The sequence below is a fragment of the Meleagris gallopavo genome, chromosome 15 (assembly GCF_905368555.1).
Source record: "Meleagris gallopavo chromosome 15, MGAL_WU_HG_1.1, whole genome shotgun sequence".
NCBI classification, from domain to species: Eukaryota; Metazoa; Chordata; class Aves; order Galliformes; family Phasianidae; genus Meleagris; species Meleagris gallopavo.
In genome coordinates this window covers 3,315,144-3,337,775 of record NC_139418.1, presented here as the reverse complement: position 1 = coordinate 3,337,775, position 22,632 = coordinate 3,315,144, and the positions used below count along the sequence as shown (strand labels likewise).

At 45.5% G+C, this 22,632-nt stretch overlaps 2 protein-coding genes across 6 annotated transcripts in view; one reads left to right on the top strand and one right to left on the bottom strand.

The window, feature by feature from the left end:
- LOC100551480 (A-type potassium channel modulatory protein KCNIP1) overlaps positions 1-22,632 on the top strand; it is a 371,266-nt gene that overhangs the window by 138,588 nt on the left and 210,046 nt on the right. The window lies entirely within an intron of this gene.
- LOC116217199 (uncharacterized) lies at positions 20,410-21,315 on the bottom strand. Its single transcript, XM_031555648.2, has one exon. It carries the CDS (start codon positions 21,313-21,315, stop codon positions 20,410-20,412), a length of 906 nt encoding a protein of 301 aa, XP_031411508.2.

Below are 22,632 nucleotides of genomic sequence, written 5' to 3'. Positions count from 1 at the left end.
TGGTCTGGTTCTCTGTGGTTCGGTCCGCTTGGACTTCCAGGGGCTTTTAAAGCTGCACAGTGGTTTACATGCTTTGCTTGCACTTCTGGTGCACAGTGAAACACAACATCTTGCACGTGAGAACTTGCTGCTGCAAAAAATGACATTAATTGGGATTGGTAGTATGAAGGCACGGTCTGCCAGTGAAACGTGTTTACATACACAGCTGTGCTAAGGAGGCTAATCCTCACAGAAGTGTCTGTATGCATAAGAGAATAGTTCCTCTTTTTGAAGGTCCTCTTACAATCAGCTCAGTTTTGAAAAACTACCCTATGTATTAGAAGGTTAAGACCAAGAAACCAGGAAGCTGTTACTTTCCTATGCTTTTATCTTATTACCAGGTGCAGAAGACCTAACTGCCTTCTACATGTAAGCACTCTGTAGGAGGGTGATCCTGTCTGCTTGACTGGAAGCTCCTTCATGCCAAAAAAATAACAACAACCCTACACTTGTATTTGAATCCTTATTTTGGTATCTTAATGTCAGATTTGGCATTGCACTTGAAACTAATTTTGTAGGATTAACTATCAAAATGCATTATTCTATCTCTGGGGGTTCACTCGCTTTCTAAGTGTGCAGGTTATTGGAATTGTTGCTGATGTCTGAGCTCTTCTGGATGCATACACACCTTTTAGGGCTGAATTCATTCTGTAGCTGAAGCTGCTGTAGCTGAAGCTCAGCTGATTGTGTTATAGATAAAGGAAAAGGCAGTGAGAAAAATCTCCCTGAAAAATAAGATGAGAAAGATGAGCAGCTGCCCAGCTACCATCTGGATCCATGAGTGTCTTTTTTAATGCTTTGGTAGAAAATTCCTCTTCCAATTCAGTCAGACTGAGCACCATCACACAGGCAGCATCTGGTCAGCATCACCAGAGAGGAAAGGACTGGGAAGGCTTTGATGAGAGATTTGGTTTCTATCATGCAAGTTCACCTTGTGCAATACCCAGCCCTTTTAATTGCCCCCAGGATGTTTCAGTGTTCCCTTTTTGGCTTTGGGGTGCTTCTTCATCTCCACCCGCTGGTCCCTGGTTGTTTGGACAGGTCAGACTCCATTCTGACCCCAGCTGTCTGAGAGCCATAGGGAAAAACACAGCAAACTGCACGTTTTAATTCATTAATTACTGATACTCAATTGCACGTATATATAAACGCCCATGTGTAATTGTTAAAGAGTATTACTGTCTCTTAAGGATAAAAGAATTAAATTCTTTTGTTCCTGAGTTAAAAAACTAATTGCTTCCCTAGATTTAAATCTGGATGGTTGCTTTGGAAGTGCAAGAGAGCCCAGAAAAGACAGCTTCAGATTTGCATAAAGCTTATGGGAAAAAATATATATCATTGCGTGTAAATTATTTCTCTGGCAAGTAAAGGATACCTTGAAATTTGTGACTTATTTTATGCTGCTCTGCTCAGACGGAAAGAGATAACGAAATGAGAGAGGAATAGCCTCTCCAAGGTATCTCCCCCCAGGACTGACACAAGTAGGAGCCTATTGCTATTTCTTAGGTGAAAATCTGGACTAGCTCCTTTGGTATCACTGGATTTCCAAGAGCATCAATCAGGATATGGCTTTAGCTCCTTAGCCACCTTTTCCAACTGAATTCTATCCCGTTGAAGTGTGGTGGTCCTAATTCACTTCAGGATTATTTTTAATATGATCAAATCCCCATGTTTTTTTAAGTTAGTGGCATGATAAAATATTTATTCTTGATTTAGTTTGACTTGCTGAGAGATGAATCATTTTTCTTCTTGTCTGCCAATTTCTGAGGATATGAAAATGTAATTTATATGCACTAGTGGTATCTGTGTGCTCTGTTCACATGGAAAGAGATCTACTTGTCCAGTTCTTACGTGCAGATTAGTTTGGGGAACGTAGACTAGAAACTCAAAATACAAAAACTGTCTGATTGAAATTGAAGCTCATGACAGGGGGATAACAGGTGTATACCAGTTTCTCATGTTCTCCCTCCAGTGGGTTGAACAAGTTTGCTGAGCAAATTTGGCTGCTTGTGTGATAGGTCTGGGTCCATGGTATCCCCTCCTCGTGCCATGTAGGATTTTGGTAGCCGTGATCAAGTCTGAAATGGGGGTCAGATGTCTGGTAGAGTTCTCATCCCACCTCAGGATCCATTAACAATGGCACCTTACCCTTCCTCCTGTGTAAGGCTGCTTTGTGCAGTGTCCATATGGGGCAGAGCAAAGCACAGTGCTTTCTGTGTCACTTCTTCCTCTGAGCTTTTCTATTTGAATACGTATTCTCTATCCTTGCTGTAACTTAAGATGCTTTTTAATTTTTTTCTTTATTTTTCAAAAAGTGGAGGGATCATTATGCTTTCAGTTATTTATCTGTGTAATTTTGTGAAGAAATTGCAAATATAATTGAATTTTTTGAGGAGCCCATGAATTCCAATGAGGCAACAATAAAGAAAACGGAGTGATTAAGGAATTGTGATTCATTTGTTGTACATCATTACAGCGAAAGCTTTGTTGCTGGATTCCTTGCAGATGGAGTCACTGAACTATGATTATATTTCAGAAAATGAAAGGGGACAAAAATAAAAAGGCAATAAAACAAATTAGTAGATGTCTTGAGGGACTCGATTATCACTATGTTTTGTATCATAAATGTTCTCAAACTCTGGCAGTTTAAATTATCCAGCTATGGAAGCAGAACAGTTAGTGGTATCAAAATCTTTGTTTTATTTCATGCTGTATTCTCACTGAAGTTCCAAATTGGCAAGAGAAAAGTGGAGTTGTCTTTTAAAGGTATTTTAAAAAGAAAATAATGTAAGATTGTGGCTGGATGTGTCCTCAGGGAGCAGGTTTTCATGCAGAACCAAGGCTAAGTCTCCTGTGTGCACTCAGTATGTGTACAGAGGGCTCTGCACCTTCACGTGCAATCTCCACTGCTGGCAGTGTTTGACAAGGAAGGTCTGTGTCCTCTGACAAAACTGAGTTTTGACCTTCTTGTTCTTGTTTTCCTCTTCTTCACCTATTTTCTTCTTGTTTGCTTGCTTGCTTTTTCCTCAGTAGAAGAAAGAAAGAGACAGAAAAATAATAACGAAAATGACACAGAAATAATTTTGGCTGCAGAAGATGCCTGATTATTAGGTGTCTTTCTTTGAAACAAAGGTTGGTTTAATAGCTTTTCATGAAAAAACTGTATCATTTCTTTTAAACTGTTCTGGTGCAGTAGGATAAGGCTTTGTATGGCTGCTGTGATTATCCCAGAAATCCGTCAAGGCTAGGAGGAATCTGCAGGACCCACAGCTGACTTATATCTCAGATACTGAGCAGACAGACTGGGCTGGGGTGTGTGGATGTTGTTCAGCTTGCTGTCATATGTCATTTATTGTGTGTGTTAAAATGGTTTCTTATATGGATGCTTGCTGCAAGAAAGACATCTTTGACAAGTTAGCAGCTGTAAAAGTAGCACAGTAATATGATGTCCTGACTAAAGCATTCTGAGGCTAGGATTGGGTAAGGTCATAGCTAAAACATCATATAAAAACATACATGCCCCTCTCTGTTTATATCTAAAATACACATAAAGGTTGTGGCAGCTCCCATGGCAAAGGTACACCTGGTTGATGTTTGTTGTTTTGCTACTCCCGAGAGCAGAAAAGCCACAAACACAGCATCACAAGGAGCAAAGAAGCTCCAAAGAAAGTATGTGAAGGAAGCTTAAAAAAAGCCTCAGGTGTTATTTAGGGATCTCTTGTCCTCCCTGTGCATCATCTCTTGCATCTGTGAGCTTTAGTGGTTAGTAGATTCAGAAGAATCGTGCATGGAAGCAGCAAATTCTCATCTCTTCTCCTACAAAACCTACAAAAGACGGTATTGACAGTATCTTCTGTTTCTGAAGAGAGGAAGGTGTAGCCATGTTTGCAAAGCTGTATGCAGAGTACAGCACTACAGTAGTTTCTTCCTGACCCCTCCAGTGCATGCTGCGAAGCACAATACTTTGCTGACCTCATTACTCTATCTTGCATAACTAGTCACTCTCACACTTATGCAATTATCCACTCCTTTTGAAATTCTGTATCTATGGGATTGGTTTCAATAGCCATCATAATGGATTTTATAATCCTCTGGAGAACAGCAAGGTTAGGAGATAAATGTAGAATTTGGTGGTGAACTATTTTAAAATACTCAGTAAATTATTTAGTCAAGGACACAGACATAAAACACCATTCAGCTGCCTATACTTCTTGATTTCTGGTTCAGTCCTGTCCTAAAACCTTTCTACAGTAATAACATTGTGATGTAACTTAGGTTTTTTTCACCTGAGATAAAGGATCTGATGCTTGTATGGAATCTGTGCTGAGGCAGAGATGGAAATGCAGCAAAGTCTCTACCAGCACTGTAATGCTCAGGCATCACAAGGCAGATTGAGGCCAAGATGCCATGAAAATCAGTATCTTGGGGCAAAATAAAACATGGGTATTAGACAGAACAAGCTAATGATGCAAGATACAAAAGTCTTAAATCAGAATTTATTACCAGTAAAGCTGAAGGTGCAAAGTGTTGATGGCAGTAAGCAATGTGTGGTCCAAGGGGACAGACATTCCTGTCACTGGGACTGCCACAGTCCTCATGCTGCCTGTCTTGGTGTGGAAGTCACGGGGTGCCTGTTCCATAAAGACTTCCTGAACCCCTGTGTACAAGTGAGCCCCCATTTAGGATTATAGTGCATTTCAGGAAGCAGTGTAGGTTGTGGTTCTTCATCCAGTAGAGAAACAGATTCTGTGAGTCTCTGGAACATCCATCAACACTGATGTATGAGGAAACAAGGGGAGAAGTGGTGATGTGCAGCAGTAGGGCATGTTGCTGGTCAGTAGCTGAGGCAAGAAAGAAGCCTGGCATAACTTGTACCCCTCTGGTCAGGCACTGGGAAATGGAAGTGGAGATGCTCGTTTCTGAGCTCTCATTATGGCATGCTGGCATATACCAGTACCTGACAATTGGAAAATTCTTCTAGCTTCTGTATATTTGCAAGTAGAAATACAGAAATTTAGCAGATGGTTGAATATCATAACTCAGATCATATGGTCATGTTCTTAGCTGGAAAAGATGGGCTTTGAAACCAATGGTATTGCACCAATTTATGGCAGCTGAGAGAACTGGGTAATAAAAAGATACAGACTGAAAACAGTTCTGTGGTTTTCTTCTCCCTGATGTAAAATCCAGAACCTCTGATGCAACTTTTCAGTTTGCTGTGCATGGTTTGCACAACAGCTTCAATACAAAACATTGAGACAGCGCTTTGTTGGCAGCTTATTTTTTCCAGTCAAGCTAAAATACGGTGATGTATTCCTATAAGCATGACTCCTTAATGCACACCCTTTGATTGTCTGTGCACAGCTGCAATAAGGGATGCAGGGCATGTTCTGGTGCCCCATGCACAGCAGCTCCTGTTTGAGCAGGTGGTGTCTGAGGTTGGGACACTTCTGAAAGCACAGAGGGAGCTGGGAGTAGAGAGGAATGCTGCACTGGGTTTTTGTTCCCTCTTCTCTCCATGTTGAGTCAGGCATTCCCAGGCTTGCACACCATTTTCTTCTGCAGTGGTGATGGTTGTTTGCTTAGCTTCAGCTCTAATACATCACTAGATCCCTGAGAGGAAAGTCACGTCAGTCCCTGTTGGAGGAATCATTGGAATCTCATGTCATGCTTGCCATTTTTCCATTTGAGTCATCACGGAGTGATCTACCCCACTGTGCATTCCTAAAATTAAACAAAAGGAAGGAGAGAAGGAGATGCATCGTGCAAATAGCACGGAGTGCTGGCCTAGCCTGGTCATAGCAGGTGTGCAGTCAGAGCTGACAGCTGAGCAGTGCTGCAGGGCAGCCCTGTGGCAGGGATGGCACCGACTGCTGTGGGCTGACATGGCTGCTGATGTGCCTGTGCTGACAGGTGACAGCTGACAGCCAACTCCCTCTGGCTCTGCTCAGCACACTGGTTGCACAGGGCTGTAAAAGCCAGATGTTCCTGTGTGGTTCCTCATGGGATTTGAGCATTGGCAAGGGAGTGGGAGGAGGAGACATGGGGAATGCTGGTGGGAGAAAAGTGCTGGTGGTAACTCTGCTGTAAGTGAATGGGGAGAGAACCAAACTCAAGGGCAAGAGGTAGGGGAAGGAAATGTAGCTTCTGTACACGGCTGCTGCCAAAAAGCTTGAACTGTGCTGTGCTTTCAGTGTTCAAGACCTCTATGCAAAAAGCCAGTGAGGCAGAAGCTGTTCAGTGAGCATGTGCAGTGGTGCATAACGAATGGCCCTGGAAAGATGCTGGGACCATAGCCACGGTGGTGGCAGCTGAGCTGGGTTTTGTACTTAAGGGATCAACAGAGCAGATGAAAAATTCTCCAGCTTGCTTTAAATTCATGGCCTTGCATGACTTGGCACAGCACTGCTCTGGTTAGCCTGAAAAAAATCCAATGCCTGAATTAACAGTAGATATCACTGTTTGATTTGTGTTTGCTGCTGCACCAATCTCTGCTCTGTGGTGCTGGGCTTCCACTGCCACCCCTGGTCTCTAAACACATGTAAAGGCAGCAACTCAGCCTAGATAAGAATCAATACGTCCCCTTGGGTGCATTTCCTTCTCTTCTCCCCTGCAGACGGAAAGCTTGGTGGTGCTGCAAAGGCTTTGGTTCAGAAGCGGCTGGTGGCAGACAGCTGAGGTCAGGCCAGCAGAGCATGGACTTGTTGACCTGCTGCTTGTGCATGCATAGAGGACTGCTGATACTTCTGAAGATAGCAGTTAGGTTTGAAAGTGCTAATGCTTGCATTCCCAAACCTCAGCTCTTGCCCCTGCTTGTTGCACAGCAGCACGGCCTGATTTGGAGAACCTTAAGCATGCTGCTTTATCCTTTCCACTCCAGGGCAGTAATGCAGCTCTGTGGGGGGCACTGGTATCAGTGGGGCCATGTTCCCATAAGTACATTTGTTATAGAAGAGCACCATGCTCAGTTGTCCCAAGTCATGCCTACACCAGTGTGTTGCAGTCCCTGCTGACTGAACTGTGTTTGCCTTAAGAAAGGAAAGTCACATTCCTTTCTCGTGTAATAATGTTTTTTAACATAGATCAGACTTGAATGATCCGTCTTTTGGGATAGAAAATGTTATCAGTATTAAGACAAGTTTTTAGAGAGCAAAATTAGCTTGCTTCCAAGCTAAAAGAAAAAGTTAGCTACAGTTTCTCGGATTTACTTTCTATTTTTACATAGTACATTTTGCTTTGCTGCTTCTTGCCCCTTCTCCTGTGTTTTTGTCTCACAGATTGTTTTCTCTCTTACCCTGTCTCTGCTTCACACCTGGGTGATGGAGCAATTGCTTGTCCACTGGCAATATCTGGCAGGGACGCGTCAGAGATGGAAAACAATTTTCATGTCCCGGTGTGGTCCCTGTTCTTATCAGCCTGTCCTTGCCATGCTACACTGCATGAGGCAGCAGCTCACGATGCTAGTGATGCAGTGAGGAGGATGATAAGAGGTGTCACCAGTGATGACTGTCAACACGCATCCGAAAACTAGAAAGTAAATATGAGTTTCCTGGTAGGTGGAGTGAGAGCTCGAATCCTGTGCCAAACCAGCACTTCTCGGTGCTAATAGAAACCATCTCCCAAATACCAATTTTCCTTTTGTGGCTTCTTCAGCCATTGAATGTTGACTTGAGAATTAAACTAAACTTTAAAATGGAGCGTAGCTGAAACTTGAGCAGATGGAGGAGGGGACAAAAAAGCTGGGCTCACAGTGTCTGCTGAAACCTGTGTTCAGATGCTTCAGGAATCTTCTCCAAGGATGGCTGTGTAAGCTGTAAATATGAGTTTCTGTTATAGAAGTCGATTGATCTTGTGCTTTCAGTTGCGCTGCTGAAACTTAATTTTTGGATGGTGAATGAACTGTGTTAACATCAATTACAGAGCTATTCAAACCTTTGTACTGACGTTTGAGTGTGTTCTGAAATCTTTCCTGACCTTGTACGGTGACTTTGGTTACACGGTGGATTATATAAACCTGAGTTCATACTACCCGAATCCTTTGTTCACAGCTCCAACAAAAGTTTGGACTAGTTTCTCAAGAGCAACTTGTGAGAAGGACTTGGTAATTGAGGTCAGATAGCTGCACACTTGCTGAATTACATGTTGGGAATGGCCGTAAGTGGCCAACATTCAGCTGGAGATGAGTTTTTATCTCAAGTCTTTGTTGCTGAATAATTAGCTGTGCGCTTGCCTCTGATGGTCACTGTTTTCAAGAAGCGACTCCTTCCTTCAGAATGGACTTCAAGGGTTTCTCCTTCTAAAAGGAGCATTCTGATGAGCTGCTTTCCCGTGTCACAAAGCCTTTATTTCCCATTCTTTCCAGCAAGCTAGCTTGGGGGGAGGGACAAGTTTTGGTTAAAACTGACTGACTGCACACTGCAGAAGGAGTTCTGGTTTCCTGGGAGCCGGTGCCTCTCATGAGCCCTTTGGTGCAGCTGGCAGAGGATACACTGCAGGATTTTTCATCATCATCCTGTGAGGGAGAGAACTTGATGGTTAGTAGGTAAGGCAAGGCCCATTTGTTCCTTTGGATGCAGTCAGGGGGATGTGGGATGATGTTCCCGTGTCTCTGGGGGACCTGTTACGCACATGTGCTCCTCTGCACAGCCCACGAGAAGCTTCTGTGCAACTGAAGTGTCATTATGCCTTTTAGCTTGCTTCTCATGTGCTGAATATGAGAATTTTAGATTTATCTTCCTTTACCGTTCCTTATGAGTGTCTCAAACAAATCCTGTTGCTTGTTTCCCCTTTGGGAATGCTGGGAGGAGGGGGTGAGCAAAAGCAAGACAAAATTCATACAAGAATTTTTGCTGCTTCAGTGCTGCTGTGGGAATTGCAAGAGGGGAAACCAGACGTTGTGATGCTAGAAATCCTTTGTTTGTTAGTAATCGGGTTGTTAACTGGTCTAATGGAACACGTGTAGCTGCTTGTACATTTTTGTGGGTTGGCATGCTCTGTTATGCTTACCTTGCCGTTTTCTGTTTTCTTCTCAGTCTTGTTTGTAGATGTTCTTAGATCTCAGTGACAAAATGTCAAGTTTTCAGGTTACATTGGGGATTTCATGTTCTGACATGAATTTTTTCAAAGCTTTTTTGTACTTGGTGAGCAGGTGGTGTGACAGTTCAGCCTGTAAGGAAGCCTTGTTCTAAGCAAACTGCTCCCAGCACTTAGGGCTGGGCAACTGCTGCTATGAAATTAAGGAAAAACAAGCCATCAAGTGCATGCAGTTTGCGTGCAGTGTGTGTGCAGTATGACTGATAGAGCTGTCAGATGAGGTGCTGATGAACTTGCAACAGTTTATAGTAGTTACGGTCAGAATGAGTGAAGAAAGTGAGATTTGGGATAGAGCTGAGCGCTTTCTTACACTGACAGATTCAGTTGTGCCAGAAAATCCCAAGGGTAAACTGTTCACTTGTTAATTCACACTGTAATATTCGTGGGTGAATGAAGAAAAGCTGAAGTGGGTTCCTTCTTTATTTTCCAATCCAACCTAGCTTTCCTCACCCTCTGGTATTGAGGGGAGGGTGAGGGCAGTGCTGTCCTGGGCTGGACTCCTGGCCCTTGTGGTTCTGAGACACCATGCCTTAAGTGATGGAGGAAACTTCATGTTGCCATATTTAATGCCAGTAACTGTGACTGAAGGACAAAGTTCCCCAACCAAACCTGTCATTGCATGCACCCAGGATCTATTCAGCAAGGCAATGAGGAAGGATTTAGTAGCACTGTGCAGAGCTCCAGAGCCCTGAGCAGGGCTGCCTGTCAGCTTCTCTCATCAGGAATGGCTGGGAGCTGCATCAAGTAGTTGGGTAAAGGTTACGTGTTTGATTATTTGATATTGCTCAGTTACATGGCCTTCCAGCTGTTTGTTCAGTGCTAATGACTCACTTCATCTACATAGGCATAGCATTGCCTCAGAGTCTTTTTTTTTTTTTTTTTTTTAAAAAACGCTTTCTCTTTTATTAAACATCCAGAATATATTTGCACTGCTCTATTGGTGTCCTCGTAGGTAATTGCCATATTTTTGGCTGTGTGGAAAGCCTCAGATCCGTGATAAACCATCACTCACTGACAGTTCTCTATCTGCCCTCTTTATAAGCACAAGAGCATCATTTGGAGACAGGAGCTCTGCTGTTTCCAGTGCCATCTGCAAGAGCAGAGGATGATCTTCAGCTCCCAAGCCCAAGGCAGCTCTGCCCATCACTGTCCTCTGCCAGACAGGTGGTGGAGCTTCTCAGTGCTATGTACTTCTCTGGAACTCTGTTGCACACTGGGGCTGTTGCATAATAAGCCATACTTTCCTTCCTACAAATAATACAGGACCAGAATATTTGTGTTTGAAATACAGATCCTGCTGCCTGCAGCAGTACTACTTGGAATTTTTTAGAAGCTGCTGGTGTGGGATGCCCATAGGATTTTTGATAGCTTCCACTGTATGTAGAAAGATGTTTTCATCTTAGTGACTTGTTTGGGGCCATACACACGAGTTACTGTCTGTGAACTCTCCTTGACTTTCCTAGCAGAATCATGTTCACAAACACAGGCTGTGCCTCTCGTAGGAACCAGCTCCATCTTCCTGCCCTAGGAGCCTTCCTGCTGGCCCACGTTTAATTGCAGCATGGCTGTTGATTTCCAGTGTTGCACAGCTGGGCAGGCTGAGAAAGAGGGAAATAATCAGACTGCTGGTCAAATTGAGTGAGGATTGCAATGAACAGGAATGTGAAGTGTGTGAAATGAATGACAGGACAGACAGTCTGCCTTAATCCACTGAGTGGATGCAGCCTCATGCAGACACTGTCCACATGCATCTTCTTGTGTTACTTTACTGTTACTCACTGCAGGGCGCTGCACCAGAGGGCAATTTCTATCTCTTGTCTCTTCTTTTAGACAAAAATAACAAAAACTTCGTTCTGATCTCTGGAGGCCTTCAAGCAAAGAAAGCAGCTCTCACCATGGAATTTAAAAGCAGGCAAGCTCATAACTGGGGGTTGATATGAGGATCATCATGTCTAGGAGGGCAATTCTGATTGCCAAAAACTTATTTTTATGAGCACTACATGCCACACACAGAAGGAGATGAGAGCAGGCCCTGCCTGTGTCTGGGCGTCTTGGCACAGCAACGAACCAATGGGATGAGATACAGCTGAGTGTTTCCAGTGGTTGAGGAAAGGAATAAATCCATATTCCCTGCCAGTGTGATGCACTGAAAATAATCCCTGCTGGCAGCAAATGTGGAGATCGGTCCGAGTCTGTGCTGCTGAGATCCAGGAGGTATTGGAGTTCTGCACGAGGAGAGGATGATGAGCAGCCTTTAGGGTAGCAGGGCCCTGCTGAGCTGCTCTGCGTCTGTTCCAGTGCAGGGAGCAGCAGAGAGTGCATGTGGGGCTGCTGTCTGCACGGCGAGTGCTGCCCTGCATCCTGGCACACCGTGCCTGCCACACAGCCATGCCTGTAGGTACAATGGAGGTGTTCCAACACGTTTAACCTGCTCTGAAACCATCCTCTAAGTGATTCTCACAGGATTGCTACCTGCCTTTCAGATCCACTTCTGTAGCCTGACCGTCAGCCCAAGGGATGGAGACGTGTGCTGTTGTGCTGACAGCTCTGTGCCAATCCTCCTCGGGTCAGACACAGTGGGATTTTTTCCTCTTTTGGAATAGGAGGAAATTTTGTTCAGTACTGTGACTGATCAGTCACTTAAAATAAAAACAAAAACAAAAAACAGCTGCCAAGTACTCTAAAGTAAAACAAGGATGGAATCAATACTGTTGATGCCATTTTATTTCATTCCCTTGTGACTCCACATTACGACCGCTTCAGTTACATGATTGCACCCTGTTTTTTCTATGGGGCTCATTCAGTGAATGGCAGCGTGAGCTCATGCAGTGCTTTTTGTCATCTCAAACTGTCCCCCCACCAGGTCCCCTCACATCCTTGGGGACTTCCCTGTGCAGATGGCTCTCATGCAGGCCACAGAAATAGAAGATTTTCTAAGTTAGTGAATTATGTCAAATAATTAATGATACTGCATGAATATCTGTGAATGAAGAGCTCAGCTGACAGTAACATATGTTTTTGCAGTTGCTTAGTTTCGTTGTAAAATCTGTTGTATATGAAGACGTTAATGAAAATGTTAAAGATGAGGAGTACGTGTAAATTCAGATGCAATTAACTCAGTGGTGGGGTATTTTTGCTGTCCTCAACCGTACTCCCAATAGCCAAAGAAGAGTTAAGTTGAATTAACCATCCCATCAGTTGCTACCCTCACATATGATACCGTTTGTTCCTGCTTATCCAAACTACTGCTCCAAGTTGAGATTCTTCCTCTTCCAGGACGTGCAGACAAAGATCTCTATGCTTTTGTATATGTCCTGTCAGCTCTGCTTCTCAACATTTTTCAAAATGGGGCAGAACTTGGCCCCTCTTCAGCCTCCTCCAGTGGGTAGCATTTCAGAAACAGTAACAGAAAGCGTAAGTAAGGCATGGAGAGCAAATCCACGACTTCAGAGGGCACAGAGCGTGCACAGCTCAGCTCACCAGAGGCTGGCTGGGCTGGGGGGCAGATCCCTGAAATGATTGCTGGTGTCTCCTCCTGTGGTACCACGAGAGCTCTGCTCCTGCTGTGAGGAACGTGTATATTTCAGAGATACACCTCCGCTTCATTTTTATCTTTATTTATATGTATTTTCTCAAAGCATTTGGGCAGCTTTCAGTTTTCAAATCCACTTGGTAGGTAGGTACAATCGTTTTCACGTCAGGCAGCTGATGAGCCTTATTCCTCTGTGTAGTAATGACTAATGGGTTGAAAACAATTGCTGTAGGTTTTTGATGGTGGTGTGTGTGTTGGTTTTTTTTTGTTTGTTTTCCCCAAAGCCAGGGTCTGCTGTGTTGAAACTCCTCCCTTCTCCTTTTCTCATCTCTCCTGATTCCCATTTCTCCTCCTGCTTCCTTTCCCTGGGCCTTTCAAGGCATGCTGGGTCTGAGCAGCAGCCACAAGGAGGAATCTTCATGGCCAAGGCACGTGTCTGTCCTGCAGAGAGCTGCAGGCAGAGCACAAGGCAGGCAGGGGAGGATTCATCATCAGGCCACAGATCCTGTCGTCTCACAGCTTTAAACCAAAATGAAAGGAATAAATCTGCTCTGTGAAGCAAGCATAGGAAAAGCTCAACTGCAGTTCTTAAAAAACAAACCAGAGAAAATGTTTGTAAGAAATAACTCACAGGTATTTTTTTTTCCTTCTGTTTTAAGTATAACGGCTGTAGCAGGATGAGCTGGCCCAGTTGTATAATTAGTCCAAATTAATTAGAAACAGAAATGATAGGGGAAAAGAGCTGGTAATGGCTGAACCATTGCTTCTGTTGTGTGGAGAAGGGCTATAGCAGCCAAGTGTGTTACACAGCAGCTCCCAAGCAAGTCACATGCATCTCATGGGTGTGTGTTTCCATGGAAAATTTTTATTTCTGGGGAGGTTGGAAGTCTTTGTAAGAAATGGAAAAAGTCATCTGAAAACTACAATGAGAATGGTGCTTTGGAATAATAATGTAAATACCCCAGAGCACACAGAGCCTGCTTCGGCGTGGGAGCCATGGCATCTCTGAGCACATCTGAAGTGTTTAATTAGAGCAAAGTAAAAGCAGATTGAAGAGAAGGCGTTCAGCCACCCGCCGCTGCCTGCTTAAAATGGGAAGCAACTCTTCAAGGTTGATTCACGTGCCTTGAGCTTGGCTTAGGAAGGAGGGTTTTCCCATGCCAGTATCTTGATTTTCACATCTGTAATGGCTATGGGAAAGAAGTATTGATAATGTACACAATATTGTGTGTGCTTCTGAAAAGCATTTGTGTACAGTGCACCACAACTTCCTGATACTTTCTGAAGCTTTTGAGGTGCTCTTTAGTGGCTGCTGGTTTTTATATGAGCTCTGGGTTCAGTGCTTTTGTCCCAGAAGCAGTGTGAAAACAGGGACGTCTTGTAAACGACTTGAGAGTGTCAGCCTCTTTCTGCTTCAAATTAAAAACTGCTAAAACATACACACACACACAGACGATGCTCCATCTGTGCAACTCGAGATCAGCATCTTAATTAACATTTATGAAACCCTTGTCTGAGATAGCAGAAGAGGGAGGCAAAGGGAAAGATGCATTAAAAGGTTTTAGAAGTTAATCTCCAGTAACAAAGAAATGTGTTGGTTCCTTGAGGTGTTTGGTATAACCTGCTGCCCAGAGCTCAGCTCACTGTGTGCTCACAGTGCTCTATTTTCCTAGATTTCTTTAAATTTTCATGTCATGCCTTTGATTTGAAGATTAACTTTGTCTATAAAATTTTATGCAAGCATTCAGTTTCCAGTAAGAGACTCTGCAAAGTTAATCAAGTGTTAGCTAATAGCTGACTGTGATCCCAGTGCTGGGGAGGGGCTGACAGAGAAGCACGGAGACCTCAGTTCTGAGACCAGGGAGGGCTGCTGGATTCCATTACCCCCAGGTGAAGTGCCGGCAGCCCACCAGTGGGGTTGTGCCTGCAGAAGGGCCTGCAGGTGAGATGCACAAATGAAAATTAAGTAGCAGGTACTGATCAGAGCAAGGAGTAGAATACATTAAGGTAAGAAATGCATTCTTGCTCCTGAATGAACAAGTTCTGAGGGACAGAATGGCTTTTATACAAAGAAGTAAAAAGGAGGTTAAATTCTACCTCTGAGAGAAGCCTGTGCTGAGATGTCAGCAGGAGGGATGGCAATGATTGCAAAGGAAGAACGTGGCAGGTGAGGTCTGAGGGAGAAATTTAGATGGGGAACACCAGAGAGAAAATTAATTGATGGTGAAACAAATTCACAAGTCTGTAGGAAGGAATAGGTATGGAAAAAAGAATAAAATGGTCTTCAGTGAGATCCTGCAGGTCGTACTTTCAGGACGTGGATGTCTGTAAGAGTTTTTGTTTGTTAAGAAGGGTATTTCATTTGAATAAGATGAGATTGAGATGTTTTGGGATGGGGAAAAAGTCACTGGCAAAGATGCGGAGAAAGAGTTGCCATGTGGTTTCCTTGTGGCTCAGATGTTCCAGTGTGACTGCTGCAGTCTCAGAGCAGCACCATCTCATCTGTAAGAAGGACCAATTTGGAGAAAAATAACTTGTCTTGTAACATAGATTCTATGTGACTTGGGGTGAAAATAAGTATGTTTGGAACCTTACAACAGAAGGTAATGTTCACAGTGCAGTAAGAAATGTTTAATTTACTGAGAAAATTTTGTAGTGATGAGTGGGTTTAGAAAAAGACCCATGAACCATTTGTATTCTACATCCCATTTAAACATTGCTGAAGAACCTCATACTATTCTGCTGAACTTGGATTTGGAAAAATTGTCAATTGGCCCAGAGGGCTTTTTTCATTCTTGATTTAAAATACTATAAAATTTTCAATGGGGCTTTGAGATGATTCTGTTGGGACAAAAATGATCTCTACTTCTGTGTTTCTATAGTCACACCGAGCTTCTTCACAGGCAGGTGAGCATACCGCCAGCATCTGAGTTAGCAGTTAGATGGAGAGCTTCTCACTGGGCAGTTTCTGTCTGAAATTTACTTTTCTCCATCTGTGGAAGCGTCTTGGCTGCCTTATTTTCAGAGCAGCCACGAAAACCCACTTGTCCTTCTGATGCAAGGCTCGTAAGGATAGGCAAGGTGTGAGGTTCTGCAGCCACACAGTTTCTGGCCTAGGAGGAGAGCTGGTTCTCTGCATTGAAAGCGTGAGGGAGCAATGAGGGCAAAGCTGTAATGCGTCCTGGGAGCCCTCTGGAAGCCTGCTTATAACCCTCCTGGAGGGTGAGCACCATCCCTGCCGACCTGGCCAGCATTGTGCAGGGCACACAGAGGGAAGAGGCGCAGCTCAGTGGGCAGCACAATGCAACACTCTCACTTTGTGGGTGCTCAGCTTGGGCGTATCAGACACTTGAGCCTTCTGGTTTTAATGCGTATCTGAGCAGTGGGATATGAAGCTTGCCTAACAGGCATTGCTCAAGCTGTCTCTACCCAAATACTGTACTTCAAAGAGAAGCCTTCTTATGCAGTCATTTCTCATAATCTTTTCAGTGCTGCGAGGCAATATATGTCAAGAGATTTCCTTGTATTAATCTAAATAGAATTCTTAATTATTGAGACAACTTAGTCAAGTCAAAATAAATTTAATGGCTTGTGTTTAATATTCTTGTTAGACTCCTTATGAATCAGGCATAAATGATGGAAAAAAAATTCAACTAAGCATATGTCAGTAGTAAATAATAGAAACCTGGATCGCACCCAAGTCAGGTCCTAAACTGATTAATACAAGCGACAGGCTGTAAGTCTTCCCTGCAGTCTGATGGTTTTAAGACTTGCTGATAGCAGTGCAGGATGCACAAGGATGTATTTCAAAAGCTGAGACCAACTTCTGGCAAAGCTGATGTGAAATCAAAACTTGTTAGCATATCTTGACAGCCTGCATGCTACTTATCTTCAGATACTGTTTGATGATAAGTATTCAGTGCTTGTAGCGTTTTCCCAAAGTGCTGGCTGTGGGTGAAAGCAGACCAAGCCAGAGCAAGATGTGCTTTTTTTTAAGTACTGAAGGATAAGCTGAGAGTTGTAAAATAACACCACTCGTTAAGGGCTTGTTGTGCAACATGGCAGTGCAGGACGTGGGGGATCTCAGTGCCCCCAGTAAATGTGTGTGGCAGAAGGAGGTTTTCCTTTGCAGTCTTCTGGCTGTGAGCCTTACAAACCTGCTCGCTTGGTGTTTTGCCTTCATGAGAACCTTGTCCATGGTACAGAGGGTAAGCACTGCCCTTGAGCATCACAACCACATGGATCAGATGGGGTAAAAACAAGCCTTGAAGAAATTAAATGAGAGGTTCAAGGTCAAACAACGTATTTCTAGACAACTGCAAATGGCTCCAAGCCTTCATGTTCTCCCCAGGCCAGGAGGATCAGCCCATCCCACAGCCATCCCTGCTCCCATGCAAGGCTGCAGCTCCCCACATCCTCCTGCGGTGCTTACATAGCAGCGTAATCAGCATCATGAGTCTCTCTCTTATTTCTTTATTTCAAGAGATAATTAGTCTAGCAAGGCTGATTATGTGATTGCTGTTGAAGTAGCTTAGTGGGATTGCACTGCATTTTTTGTTGTTGATGTTTCCTCTCTTCACGTACCTGCTCTAACAGCTCCCCTGTGCTCTGTTTCCAGGCTATATCTACAAATGGTCTTGACCAATTTACTTTCACTTAATTATTGCTGTAATTGCTTCGGTGGATTAAGAGAAAGCAACTTGTGATCTATTCAGATTCTAATAACTCCTTTGATATTATCTCATTCAGTTTTCCATTAAAAAAACAAGTCCCCGTTGAATTGACAGAACTTCCACTTCCACCCTCACCCCCTGTGAATTGGTGGCTGGCTGAAAGATTTTAAATGAAGGCACTGCTTGGGATTGGAGAAGCTTTGTGACAGAGGGTTGCCAGAATCAATGGCAGGACTTTATTCATGTTCACTGCTGATCAGGAAGCTGTGTTAAATGCGACACTGTCATCTGCAGATGCTGTTAAATTGAATGACATTGCAGCACCAATGAAAAGAGAAATGTAAAAGGCATCTGTGAGCATTACACAAATGAGTGGAGTAATTCATTTTGGAAAAAGTCAAGAGTGAGGGAGCACTTCTGAAGGAACACTGCCACCCGGAATACTGCACAGAGATGAGAAAGCCCGGGGGAAGCAATGCTGTCAGTGGATGTCTCACTGCAGGCCAGATGCTTTTTCTGCATGTTCTGGCTGTGAAAAAGCCACTGTAATGATGGGATCTGTGTCTGAAAAGACTCTTTCCTGGGCAGAGCTCCTTTGAAGCAGGGACTGTGTCTGTCCCAGTGCTGATGCAGGCAGCATGGCAAGGACAGGTGCTTGCTTTGTGCATTGCTTAGCATCTTTGTGGAGTTTTCCATCTGTTAAACAGCAGTGATACCTGACTTGGCTGGAAATTGTGGGATTTTGGCTTTGGTGCTTAAAGCGAGGCTGTGTAGAAAGACCATGATCCTCAGTCTGTCATAAAGCAGCACTGCTTCATAGGTCATTGCATAGGGTGCTGTCTGTTACCTGTGTTTTCTTCCTTAGAAAATTATTTTTGAATAAATGCATTGCTTTCCTGCAGATGTACACAAAGATTTCCCTCACTCCCACAGTCGAATGACAAATTCAGACTTAATTCATGTTAAGCACTCTGTATACATACAGCGTGGCAGTGCTAAGGCTGCAGGCCTGCAAAAGATACTGCCCACGGATGACAGGAGATGATGCTTACAGAAGAAGCGTTCTGCTCAGAACGCCCCTATTAATGTATCTTTCTTATCTCCAATTCTTCCTTTCCCCAGTGTCAAAATAAAAAAGTTCCTTTTGGTTGACTTGGAGTCAATACCAGAGCATACATTATTGTATGTTATCAGTAATCATTAAAGAATAACCATGCTTATTAAAGCATTGATCCACTTTGTTAATATGAAGACAAAGAGCAGTACAGGCACGTAACACAGCCCCAATGGGATCTGAGAAGCATTTCCATTTACCTGTGGCTGGTTGGTCTGCAAACTGTGTCACGGTGAGCAGCAGTCATGGGGTAAAATTTCTATATGGATTGAGAGCTTTTTGTTCTTAGCACAAATGCTTAGTGAGGAATTCTGTGAAAGGAAGAAGATAAATGTGGGAAGTTAGGCATGTGCCTTGCAGTATTCTTAGGGGTGGCTGGTGAAGCCTTCCTGTGTTAGCAGCAGTAGAAGGTAACTTGTCAGAACTCAGGTGTGGTCAGATGTGGGGCTGCTTGCATGTGCTGGAGCTGCTGAGTGCATTTTCTGTGGTATTTTCTATTTCTTTTAGTGTCTGCTGTTGATTAAATTTCTAATCAACCGCAATGTTCCTGGAAGATTTTAATTACATTTGCTCTTTCTAGGCTGTTTTGATATCAAATGAACTTTCAAAAAGCCACAATCATATTCTGGAGAACAAAAACCAAATTGAAATTCTGCCTTGCAATCCCAAGCTCAAATATCACAGCTGCAGAGAAGCAGCTTCATAATGAGGAGTCGGTGCAATGTGCAGGAGCCCCAGGCAGTGCCCACACCATGAGGCTGGGAGTAGGGCTGCTGTGTGTGCAGCACTGCTGAACCAGCATGGACTGAAGCTAAGAAATACAAGGAGCTCACCGTGTGAGGATATTCAGTAACAGGATGTTAGCAGTAGCACCTCAAAGCAACTTCGGTGATATTTTTCTTGCTGCTAGCTCAATTCACAAATCGTGTTTATCTGCCTAACTTTCAAGAAGCTTGGTGTAGTGGTATAACAGGGATCACAGTCTCATAGAATGGCCTGGGTTGAAAAGGACCACCATGATCATATAGTTTCAGCCCCCTGCTATGTGCAGCGTCACCAATCACTGGAGCAGGCTGCCCAGAGCCATATCCAGCCTGGCCTTGAATGCCTCCAGGGATGGGGCATCCACAGCCTCCTTGGGCAACGTGTTCCAGTGTGTCACCACCCTCTGAGTGAAAAACTTCCAACTAATATCCAACCGAAACCTTTCCTGTCTCAGTTTAAAACCATTCCCTCTTGTTCTATCAACTATCAACTCACTTTGAGGTTGTTCTACTGAAGAATTGTGCTGTTCTGAGAAGGCTACAGTGCTGCAACATGAGTGAGAAACACAGCATGCTTCTGGGAATTCGGTGTCATAGATGGAGCTTTAGTTTCGGTTCACAACTTGGCCCAAGAAGTACATCCTTTGGTTAAGTTCATTGCATTCTCTAAAGGCTGCAGGGTAAATAAATGGTCAGATTTAAATTGCCCTCCCCTTTCTGCCTGCTAGAATCAATGGATGTCTGGGGTGCTTTGCTTGGATGAAACAGTTACATAAGCATAGGATGGGACAAAATCCACATCATTTCCACATCTGCACTAGTTATTCCTGTGTTATATCGTGCTCCTAACTGGTGTGCTAATGAAGAAATGCCAATACAAAAAAAAATAATCCTCAGTGAAGCAGCAGGTGAGGGCATCTGCATTGTGCTTGCTAGAAGAAGCCCACACGTGTTTTGCTTATGCCAGTTTATCGTGGTGGAAATAAAGAAGTGATTCTACACCCTGCCACGGGACCAGAAGAGGGAGAAAGCAGCATGGGTAGGGATAGGAACGCCAACACCCTTGTCAATAACACGGAGACTTTTTTTTTTTTCGGAACTTATTTTTATTTTCTCTCCAAAGAGCAGGCTGGGAGGCAGATGTTGGCCTCCCAGCCTACCGGAGGCGTGCTCTGATGGCAGTGGGATGACGGCCTAGCGCCGCCGTCGGGGCCGCCTCTTGCGGGGTGGGGGCGAATCCTGGGGGCTGCTGCAGGTCTTCCTCTTTGGGGCGCGCCGGGGCCTCCCACACGAGCGGTCTCTGCTCTGGATGGAAGGGCCCGCTGCTGCTGCCTGCCCTGGCTCTTCCTGCGGCTCCTCTGCTGCGGTCGCAGTGGTGGTGCTGGGGTGCCCAGATCCCCCAGTGGAGCTGCCGAGGAGCTCCTCGGTGCCAGAGGCAGGAGGATCCAGATGGGAGGTGCTGATGCTGGGGCTGGCTGCAGGGCCGTCCTCCCGCCCTCCTGCAGCATGGCCGTCCCGCTGGTCCAGCTGGCGTTGGATCAGGGGGCCATACAGGGCTGCGGCGATGCTGATGAGGCGCTGCACGAGGGGCACCATGTTGCTGTTGGTCATCGCCTCCAGCTCCTGTACCAAGGCTGCCTGGTCGAGCCCGTGCTCACAGATGAGGTTCACAGTGGCCCACAGTCCCAATTGCACCTCCCACCAGTTGTCGCCAGACATTGCCCGGAACTCTTCCTGCAGGCAGAGGAGCAGGGGTGCGAGGTCTTCTGGATGTTGTTTGAAAAATGCAGCCCAGACCTCGGCGGGGAAGCTGTGCTCAGGTGGAATGAGCACCGTCTCTGCAGGCCCCTGCTCGTCCTGCAGGCCATCATCTGAGTGTCCCGTGGGCTGCGGGATGGAACACTCAAGATAATCATCATCCGCCCTCAAGGAGTAGCGGATGCTGAATATTTTGTGCCCACATACGGCACAACTGGGCTGCTTCTTGGCCCACCAGATGGCACAGCCGTAGCAGAGCCAGTGTTGGCAAGGGGTCACATAGGTGACATCCTCCCGACCTTGCCCGCAGACGGGGCAGGTCCAGTTGGATGGCACGTCCATGGTCCCGGGCTCTACGGTGGGCTGGGGAGAGCTGAGGTCGGGAAGCTGCTCCCCTCACTGGTGCTGCAGCAGGCAGAAGGTATTACAAACTGCAAAAGAGAAAGAGAGGCCAAGGTCGCTTGCTGCCCCAGGGGCAGGCAGGCAGCAGTGATGCCCCCTCTCCCCCCATCCCTCAGCAAGAAACCCTCCCCCTCCTCTTGTTTTGCAGAGCGGGCTCTGGGGCCTACTGCTAGTCCCCCGCTGGATGCAGTGGAAACAAAACTGGTGGCAGCATGGCATGGTGTATGCCACGCTGTCCCAGTTCTCCAGGCATATGGGGCAGTGGGTGCCTTAAGCTGCTTCCACACTTCCATCAGTTGCAGTGGGAATGGAGGAGTGGGAGATGACAATTCGCTCCCCGACACTGATGCAGTGGCAGCAGGTGTCGCATTGGAACAGGACAAGAGACTCCACGGGCCTGGGCCAACGTGGGGAGGGTTCCTCAAGAAGCATCCCCCCAGATGCCAGCGTGAGGCATTGCCATGCTGACTACCTGCCCTGCTGCACGCGACTCTGCGCAATGTCCCGTCTGCCTGCTCCCAGCAGGGTCAGGGTACAACACAAGTGGCTCTGAGACGGCGCTGAGAGCTGCGCTAGCAGCACCCAGAGCACGTTCCAGCTCCAAACTCGCCCTGTCCACACTCCAATCCTCGCACACACGCTCGGTCGGAGGCCAGGCACGAACTGATCGGCTGGGCTGCCGCACCCGCGTTAAAGCAGGGTGGCCCGAGCGGTCACAATCCATCGCACACTGATGTCACAAACATCGCTTGGCCAGTCCTCACCTTCACTGTGGGTCATCACCACCCGTCCCACAGTGATGCCGCCATCCATGGCTTGGTCATCACAATGAGCTGGCCTCACGTGCTACACGTGTGCCAGCAGCATTCAAGCCCCAGCACCTCTGTTTGTTCCATTCCTCCCCACATCTCATGTGCTTGGCATCAGTGTTTCACACCAATCACCGGTGCCTGGGACGTGTCTTCCCACGGGCCCCATCGGGTTGCCCAGGCCATGGCACGCAGCCCCGGGCATGTACAACAAGAAGGTTTATTCAATAAAAGGTCACACCTCCCTCTGTCTCTTGGACTAGATGATTGTAGAGGTCTTTTCCAGCTTTAATGATTCTAAGAGGTTTGGCCTCTTCTCCCAGGCAACAAACAGGAGCCGGGGAAATGGCCACAAGTTGTACCAGAGGATGTTTAGGTTAGATATGAGGAAAAACTTTTTCTCTCAGGGAGTGGTCAGGCACTGGAATGGCTGCCCAGGGAGGTGGTT